We start from the raw sequence: 10000 nt of genomic DNA on the forward strand, positions 1-10000 counted from the left end.
AAGATAACTTGCATAAATTTCAACAGCGCAACTGGTGCCGTTGTTTGACGAGACTTTAGTAGCTTGTTAATGTCATCGTGAGTCAAGGAAAAAGAAGAGAAAAATTTACATACATTTCATCACTGGCCGCATATAAAGTAGGTTCAGTAACATCTGCTATTTTTGATCATTTCATCATATCTCGCGCACAGTATTTGAAATCGTTAACAGCGCTAAAACCAAGCGATTATCATATGTAACTACCAGTAGGAAAAGTTCTACATTCCTTGTCCCTGTCGTGTCGCTATATCATCTTTTTAAGGCTAACACCACAAAGTTCCACGTTTTTCAATTTTTAACTGTCTGTTGTCACCTTGTGTAAACTTGATTATTACTATTACTACCGTATTATTACAAACGTTTTTAAAAAAAAAAACACATTGCTGCAAACCCGTTTAACACCCTTTTACGAAGAATTCACTCTTAGATCGCGTGTTTTGCTTCTTTAAGATTACTGTGCGTTGATGTGGCATTTCAATGTGTTTGTGTTATCGCTTTGACTTGCCCCGCCTAGACTAGCTTTGTAGCTATTTGCGAGGTAGCCAATATTCTGAACCGAAATGATTTTCTTATTATCAAATAAATGCTCTTCTTCTTCTGTGTATATTCTAAACTGAGACAAATGCTCTTAAGAGATAAAGGCCCTCAATGAACAAGGGAGATGACTCGCAGAGAAAAGGGAAACTACCATTGATGTGCCGTTGTTGTTCTCCTCGCGATCGCTAGAACGATAAATTCTGACACAAACAACTAACTGTTTGAAGTGCTTGTAATCCGGCTCCGGATATATCTTAGGCGTTGAATACAGTACTTATTCAAACTGACCAAAAAAGAAAATGACTAACGGAAAACTTAAGGTTGCTGTGTCATCGCGCCATTTAATTAGGGTTGAAAGCTGGTGGGAGGTAAACCATCAACGAAAAAATAAGATTTAGCCACAACGAATCAAAACGTGACCCGCTGTCGTGTAATAATTTATGGTAGCCCTGAATCCGTCCCTGTCAATTATTAAATACGGCCTTGCCTGTAAACTAAAAAACTTTGGAGATCGTGCCTGTTGAAACGAAGCCATGTGTACCTCGCCACGGTAGTGCGATCTGGTGGTAAAAACGTTGCCCCGAAACGCACTCCAGTCCTCTCTGTCTTAAGGTGCTTTATACAGCGTGCGTCAATATTTTGAATACCTGTCACCAGCCTCCAATGCAATGTCTTACACTTGTCTTATTTAAACGCAACACAGAACAAACTGTAGAGGGAAAAAAACAACCTTAATCAGTTGGCTTATAATAGCGCACGTCGTAAGGGGGTATAACAGATACACGAACGGATACGCAGTAACGCTATCATGGGAACAATTGAAGGAATTACGTTGCCGGTGGTAATCTTCGGATCTTGTTTTTACTTCATTGTTTACGTGTTATCAATCGCAGGAAACTGCTTTGTTCTGTCACTGTGCTACCGAAGACGTGCTTCCTCATTAAAATTGTTCATAGCTAACTTGGCCATGGCCGACTTGGTCTTCGCTTTGCTGAGCATATTGGACGCCATAAGCTTTTATTCGAGTTGGGTAGGCGGTGAAGTCTCATGCAAACTTCAGAGCTACTTGATCGAAGCATGTTACACTACTACAATTATGATTCTTGTTGTCATTAGTCATGAAAGAATAAAAGCGGTGAGGGATCCCTTCAACGCCAGATTCATTGCTTTAAGTTGCGCTTCAAAGAAGGTGGTCATTTTGTGGGTGATAAGCCTTGTAGTTAATGCGCCAGCGCTATACGCGTATGGAATCGTCACAGACAAGATAAGGGACAAGACAGTCTGCAACAGTAAACCATTCGGAGAGTTGGCGAGACAAATCTATTACGGCATTCACAGCATATGTTTTTTCATCATTCCCGTAATTTACATGCTGTATGCTCAATCTTCAATTTTTCGTGTTCTGCGTTCGAATGTACGAGAGTTATTATCTCAGAACTCTTTTACCACATCGTCCACTTGCAGACATCGCAAGGTAGCGAAGACTTTGACAGTCATAACTCTCGTATTTGTAATCTGTTGGTCACCTTTCGTGATCTTCCGCACATTGTGGTATTTTCATGTCAGCAGGGAATGGCACATACGGAGGAGCTCTCAGCTTCTAATATTACTGAACACGGCCTTAGATCCCATACTATACGGAATGTACGGTGAGAACTTTAGCTTAAAGCAGTCAATTACACGGTGTGTCAAGTGCTTCAGCTTCCAAAAGCAATCTTCAAGGGTGGGGATCATCAACGCTACAAGGATACCCGAAAAAAAGGCAAACCGTGGGGAAAACGACCGATGGCGAATCGCGATTAAACACTTGTAAATTGTGTACAGTTGATGTCAGCACTTTCTGACACGAGGATGGTAAAAAATTACACGGCAATCTTCCGTTTTCAAAACAATTAGTCAATTTGAACAGAACGCACTCGAGTCGAGAACGCCATATGTGCATTGCGACCTTTGCCCAATTTCTTCATGGTTAAAAAAGAGTTCTGAGTGAGTTCTGAGTGTGTTCATATTGCGTATACGTAACTAGTGTATTATTCCAACCTGAATTCAAAGCAAATTACGAATTAACGCTAATCGTGAATTTAGAGAAGAGGCCATGTTGATTACTCCATATCAGTTTCACATCCATCTTTGTTCCCAAAAACTACGATCTTTTTGGTAAGCGGTGAATCGTGCATGCCATTATGTAAATGCCACCGCGTGGCTCTGGGGACAAGAATGACTCATTCTTACTCGGCCGCCCCAGTTTGAAACAGTTTAGTGAGCGTTATTTCCTCTTTCACTTCAGTTACAGAAAGTTAACTCTATACTTAACAAATTTCTCTTCAATTTAATGTGAAAAAGCACCAAGACTTTTTAAGGAACATGAAGGTCGAGAAGGTTGAACCTGGACCATAAGCGACCACAAGACCATCGAAGCAAGCCGATAAGCAAGTGCGAGTTTTCATAATATGTAAATAGACACCCATCACTAAAATTGAAAGCTAACCGGTTTAAAATGGGTGTTATACTTAAATACTTGTAGATCAGCGCTATTCGGAATGGGTGCTTTGAATTAAACACTGTTGATCGGCGCTATGCGAAATACTTGAATACGGTGCATGGGAATATTAAGTTGGTGACCTTCTAATCTAAGTACATCGTCTAACTGTGACGAGATGTCCAGTGTCCTTCTCGTCTTCCCCTTTTAGCATTAACCCGGTTTACTCCGTACTCAGGAGACTACGACGACGTTGGCCAGAATGGTTACAAGCTATCCAAAACTGGAAATTTCTACAAAACCTTCGTTTCAGCCTGAAAACGCAACTTTTAGGCCTTAATCGTTGTTTTGCAACAACTTCATAGCTGGGCACGACTCAACCGCATGTCAATTCATCCTATTAAAACGGAAATTATGTTTATATCCAAGTCTCCTTTCATTGGACCAATTCCACCAATAACCTTGCACAATCATCTGATTAACTGTACAACTCAATCATCAAGTCTGGGAGTCACATTAGACATCAAGTCTGAGAGTCACATTAGACAATAAGCTTAATGTCGGAAGTTCCTTTACTCTCTAGAGAGTATTCTTCCAGGAAGCCGACGGTGCGCTCATTTTACCCCCCTCTTTCCATCAGTGCTCCGTTTTAAGGGTATTTAAAGCTACTTAGGCTACACTGAAAGGAAAGAAGTCGAAACAAGGATGTGAGATCCGGGGATCGAACTCGGGACCTCTTGCATCAAACTTGAACAGATTAAGTCTTTTGACCTCCCACCTTAGAGTCCATCTATTTTAAAGGCATGTTACCAAGCACAACCTATTGCATTTCTCTATGGGGTCGTTCAAGTTCATTACAGGTTTTGGAGGAATCTCACACCCGTGCTGCTCGACTTATTCATAATCTCATCCCCTCCATCCTAAGGCATAAATTTTTTTATCTTAAGTAAAATGGCACCCCTTGTCATATTTTTATAAAAGGAGACTGGCATGCATAGCTTACCAAGCTTATTATAAGTTAGCAACACCCAGTATCATAAATCTCTTTTCTCAGAGCACGCGACTAACTACAATCTAAGAGAAAACCTTTAATTCAATCTAACCAGTACTTACTGAGTGGAAAGGAAAAAATGATTCGTTCACTCATCGAGCCAGTATAATTTGGAACAGTCTACCCGTAAAGATCAAGCCTTTACTTTCTTTTGCATCGTTTAAAGCAAATCTTGTAAAACACTCTAAATCTATTGACGGAATATCTTTTGGTTGTAGTTCTACCATAACATTTAAGAACACTGATGATTTTACAGTATATATTTTTAGCTGTTATTTTGGATATTTTTAAATTAATATGAATTGTAATTACCTTAACATTTCTATTACATAGTGAGTGTATTTTGCAATTATTTTAGATTACACTTTTTAAAATTATTTATTTATACATAGCAGGTCCACATCAGCTTTCGCTGCCATCTTCTCGAGCGAGTTTCAATCAAGTGTCGTAAAACCAAAACCAAAGTAATTACTTTGGCCAATCAAAAAGGTCGAAGACAATCCAGTAAACCAATCAAAACTCGAAGTAATTACACGTAGCCGACATAAAGCGCGGGAAAATGTGCGCACGCAAGCCACGATTGGTTTTGGTTTCACTTCTGATTGGTTGCAAAAATGGCGCAAAAAATGTGAACCAATCACTGAGTGAAGTAATGCAAAACCAAAACAATTCGTGAATTACTTTCGACACTCAGCTGAAAACCGCTCTAACCTGTAAGTATGTACGACGGATTAATGACGGAGAAAAAACAAATGCTCTGCACGCACCGCACGCGCGTTTTACACTTTGCTGTTCTCGTTCTGACAGCCGTTCACAAGGGCGATTTTTGCTCTTCTTTTTACGGCGATTTCGTGGAGACGTAAAATCGCGCGCGTAAACAGCCCTTTAAGGTGATGGCTCAAAAACCAGTTTCAAGGCTTACAGGTTACGTATGTCATGTATTAGCAATATTGTGGTACCAAATGAATCACTGAACAAGATGCAGTCATTATTGTGACGTAAAATGTCACTGTAGCAACGGGCAAGCCCAAACTCGGTGACCCCCAATTGGGATTGGGATTATCGAAAAGTGACAAGAATCAAGCTTTAAATGTTTTTGCCATGAGCACTTAAAAACAGGCTGATAAACATACCGATATTATAAGGGTGTTGTTAGCATGAGAGAAGGAAATTGCTCCTTGATCTAATTTCAGCTGTGCTCTTTCCATGTCGGGAATGTTAAATCTTTTGAAATACCTGAAAATAAAACACAGAGAGCGAGTTCATGTCTGCCTCCTCTTCAAACCGAGTCTAAGTGCGAAGTTTCTGTGATGTTAATTAGTTCTACTTTAAATATGAATGACAACTAATAGGCCTAATTCACGATAGCCGCCATGTTGGTTTTCAAGTTGTCATGCAAATTAGCCATGACTGTTATGATGGGGGGAAAAAATTGGAAAAAAGGCAAATTGCGGAAAATCGGCTCGTCGAAATATTGAAATAACATTGCTAAAAGTACATTTTAGAATTTAGAATTAAGTACGTTTTATAATAATTTTATATCTTTTGATTGCCATCGACATTTTGACTTTCTACTTCGTTATCTGTTCATTTTTCACTAAAAACACATCAAAGTAACTTGGGTAATCATTCTATTTTACTACTTAGGTGATAAACATTCCATGAACGTGAAACAAATCATCTGTGTGGCTAAGATATTCGTTATAACCTCTCGAACTTGTGTTGTTTGCCCCCTCAGAAGTGTGTAGCTAATTTGCATGATAATAGCAGATCCAACATGGCGGCCATCGTAAATAAGGTCTATTTCCATAAAAAAAACTTCGCACTTGGACTCGCTTTGAAGAAGAGGCAGACATGAACTCGGAAATGGCCTATTGATGGTTTCCATCTGACGTCACGGCGGCCATGTTGGTGTACAGAACATTATGCAGTAAAATGTCATTTGGGAATTTGACTCAATTATTATGCAAAACGTGTCCGGCCATTTTCTATTGTTTTGTAGACCAACATGGCCGTCTCGTCACGTGGATGCAAACCAAGAATTGAAATGCAATTTGGCACTGCACTGTGAATAATGTGTGAATACACTGCGATAAGCAGATTCTGTGCAAGGTAGCCTGCGGGGAAGAGGACACATTTTTCTGCTCTTGGCGGGTGAAACAAATGCCTAAAAATGAGTCTGCTCCCTGTAAGCTACGTGCAAGGCAATGAGGGGTATATTTCACTTATGTCCTGAGATGCACTTAATTTAAGATGCACGCTCAATTTTGACATCCATCCATTTAAGTCTAAGTTTTTGCTTCCTATTTCCAATAATAAGGTAGGGGTGAAGGTTAGCGTTATCTTTTATAGCTTAGGGTAGTTGGAGTTGTTTATCCTTACTTGTCTGTATTCCAAGACTCGAGTAATGTTGGAGAGGGACACTTCATGACGCTTTTTGAGATCTGCGTGCATCTAATTAGGGGCATTTATCATGGCCCTCAAAGTGCCTCTTACATGTAACTCTCTTTAAAATTTCACTTTAAATGCGACATTAAACTTAACAAAATCTAGTAATTTGTTCCACTGCCCAGCTTGTGAAAGGCATGGATTCATCTCTGACATGATAATAAAAACTATTTCGAAACTGAAATGCAAAGCAGTTTGTGACATCATTTCTTACACTGATGCTATCGGGCAGGTACAAAACACAGGTCACAGGTCATTGTTTTACCAATACAGAAAGTAGATCCTAAACATTCATAAAAGCTAACCTTAAGGCTTAATTAGGATTAAGGTTTAATAGCATTTATGAATGTTTAGGATATTTTCTGTATTGGCAAAACAACGACCTGTGACCTGTGCTATCAATGTTCTTAACTTAACGCATTTTGTTTTTGATCAGTTAGAACCGAAATCACCAGGAGTTAGGGTAAGAAAATAACTGCTTAAAGGTGCCTAAAATGGCTTTTGTGGAATAAAAACCATCAGGTTAAAGGCACCTTGAAATTTTACCTTTTATGTAGAGCAGAGGTAAAGTGGGCAAAATGAACACTTAATTGTTTGACTAATGATCAAACCAGTAAGAAGCATGGGTCTATTTGGTAATTGTGAAGAACAGCTCACCTCCACCAACACTCGGCCAACTGTCGACTGACAGCTTACCGACAGCCAATAGATGATGCCACAAACTGGTAAACTATCCAGGTTACAATTTAAAAGATATTCCTTTCAAAGCAGTTTTTTTGTGTCATTCACCATAATTCAGAATTTGTACCGAGTGGGTCTCTATGAGACATGATTCAATGCAATACTAAAACCCAAACAATACCAAATTTCAGAACGAACAGCAAAATAAAATATAGCTTCTAGTGGACATACTTTTTGTTGCTTGTTTTGACTGTGATAAAGTCCTTGTTGTCATCTACGGTGACAGTGTACACATTCAATGGATAAGGAAGATTTCGTATTCTCCACTGGAAAGCTTTATTGCTATCTTTCCTGGTGAAAATGGGCTGGAAATAGTTACTAAATTTAGTAAATCAAAAAATCACTGTTAAAATTCTCTGTCAGAGGTTTCCTAAAGTGTCACATATTTTGTGATTTAAACAGAATTGTTCTTAAACTATTTATTTTCACCAAAGCCATTGCACTGTTCACAATTATAACAAGAGAGTCATGAAGGGGTAAAATGGGAGCTGGGATTGACCTAATTTTTTGGTGGGAAAAGGAGATTTGATCACTGGGAACTGGGATTTTATAACTGGGAATGGGAAATAAATACATGTAGTCCTCACGGTGCAAAACAATGAGATTTGCATTATCAGAGGTCATCAGGTATTACATTGTACCTTGTAGTTCTACTCAAAATTCCTGATATCAAATATTTCATGCAGTCTTCTTCCATTTGCCATGTGAGAGTGAGGACCTTCATGATGCTAACAGGCTTGTTTTTGAAACTCAAAGCACCTGCAACATCCCTACATCTAATACAGCTTCCCTAGCACAAATTGACTTCCCTAAACCCACTGCAACCAATGCAATCACTCGAAAAAAAGGAGCTCTGATGACGTATTGGGCAAGGCGCCATCAGAGTAAATGTGTCACAGGCACAGGATCAACTGAAATGTCCTTGAACGTCCTCCACCGATTCGCAAGACCTTTTGCCTAGTGATTGTTGTGGGTCTAGTGAAAGGGGCGAAGAATATGAGGAGGATAGTTATGTTCACTTGATGAATTTAGTAATAATCATGATGATGACAGTGACTCTGAAGGTGAGATAGAGAAACCCGAGACTGCTGCATCATTCAGAATGCTTTTATGTGCCAGGTGATAGCAGACCTTTTTCGGCAAGCACTTGGGTATTAGCAATTCCAGGCAGCTACAAATTATACCTTGCACTGACTATTTATTGCCTTTGCTCTTAAGTAATCTCATGTTTCATTTTGAGACTTATCAGTAATAACTGCTTCAAAAAACTTATCGATGCTCTACACTTATTTTCCTTATCATAACTCTAGTTGGGAATTTAGTAGCAGGGACTGGGATTTCTATAACAAAACTTGCCACTCGGACTGGGATTTGTCCAAATTTGGACTGGAAAATGGACTGGGAAATGCCCCCCCCCCCCCCCCCCCCTCCCAGACGGCCTTCATGACCCTCTAAAAAGTAAAAAAGTATGGCACTGAAAGTTGTGATAGCATCAGAGGTAGAACCTACAGCAGAAAGTGACAAATCAAACATTGTCAAGGAGCTTTAAGTAGAAAATGTGGACCAGAAGTTTGGACCTTCAAATAGTAATTATTGACGTGCAATGCAAACAAATTTTTTGTTAAATATTAAGACCTTGTGTATAAACTATTTACCTCGACAAATGGACAACAAAAACTACTTTTTTTTTGTTCAGGAAAACTTAATTTGCAATCATGCATAAAAATGCTGCTATTAGAGACTGAGTCACTGTGAAAAGAAATACTGGGTTCAAAAGGTGATAATAATAAAAACCACCCAGTATTTTTTGGAACCTTAATATAAAGATAACCTTCAGTGCTGGACTGACTTGTAAAGATAGATTTCTTTTAGGGATCCTTAAAAGGCTCTTTCAAAAATTTTCAAAGAATAATTCCAGTTGCTATTAAACCATGTGCAAAGATCCTTCATGATCAGACAATTATCCCAGTGAAAAATAGATACAGGTTTTGAACAGAACTTCTAGGGATGTAGGCTGCATGTTTTTACTCAATCATAATATTACTGTCATGCATGATTACAAGATCTTTAATAGACCCTTAAAAAGACTTTTATCCTGGCAAACAATACCAAGGCTGTGCTCTAACGGCGCTCGGTCACCTGAGGCGACTAACATTTGGCTTCGGGCGAGTGAGAAAAATTACCCGGTCGCCCGGCCGGGCACTCTGGCTTATTGTATTTCTAGCAGATAAGGCGGCTAAAAATTTTAATATGCTGGTGGTTACAGTTTATGAAACCTCTAAGAAAAAGTTTTTTCTTCGTACGAAAAAATCGGTTCAAAGACCGTTCCATATGATTTGACATGTAACATAATCCGTGACTTTGCACGTGACGACTGGCGGCCACACAAATTTCGATTCTATCCCAAAAAAATGGCATTAAATCTGGAAAGTGGAGTTTGGCATTTCTTGGTTATAGTTAAAAAAAAAAAGAGTTGTTACTTTTCCTCTGACAGCGGTAAAGCGTATGTATGAACCTGGTAATCGCAGTCTACACAAATTTAATATTTTTACGATTTTTCGCGGCTGCGCCTGCTTGGCTGAAATATATTTAGGTTATGGTTGTTTTCCCCCTGTATAATATATGAAATAACGAAATAGAAAAGGGAAAGATATCATGTTATTTGTTGTTGTTTTAGAAACAGAGCAATCCCGCGTTGCCTTTGG

The 10000-nt window shown here is 39.0% G+C and overlaps 2 protein-coding genes across 3 annotated transcripts in view; one reads left to right on the top strand and one right to left on the bottom strand.

The window, feature by feature from the left end:
- LOC138043803 (protein DPCD-like) overlaps positions 1-10000 on the bottom strand; it is a 30913-nt gene that overhangs the window by 13645 nt on the left and 7268 nt on the right. The window contains exons 4-6 of one of the 2 annotated variants that reach the window (XM_068890258.1): positions 7467-7600; positions 5240-5342; positions 1224-1285 (exon numbers count right to left, since the gene is read on the bottom strand). In XM_068890258.1, coding sequence (XP_068746359.1) covers positions 1265-1285; positions 5240-5342; positions 7467-7600 — 258 coding nt within the window. In that variant the 3' untranslated portion in view covers positions 1224-1264. The remainder of the gene's footprint in view (positions 1-1223; positions 1286-5239; positions 5343-7466; positions 7601-10000) is intronic. The other variant, XM_068890257.1, reaches the window with a different exon arrangement.
- Positions 1302-3526, top strand: LOC138043802 (galanin receptor 2b-like). The gene has a single exon (XM_068890256.1). It carries the CDS (start codon positions 1385-1387, stop codon positions 2387-2389), a length of 1005 nt encoding a protein of 334 aa, XP_068746357.1. The 5' UTR covers positions 1302-1384; the 3' UTR covers positions 2390-3526.

Source organism: Montipora capricornis, chromosome 3 (assembly GCF_036669925.1).
Source record: "Montipora capricornis isolate CH-2021 chromosome 3, ASM3666992v2, whole genome shotgun sequence".
In the NCBI taxonomy this organism is placed as follows: domain Eukaryota; kingdom Metazoa; phylum Cnidaria; class Anthozoa; order Scleractinia; family Acroporidae; genus Montipora; species Montipora capricornis.

Coding starts and splice junctions, on each gene's coding strand:
- LOC138043802 (XM_068890256.1), top strand. CDS start 1,385: ATGGGAACAATTGAAGGAATTACGTTGCCGGTGGTAATCTTCGGATCT.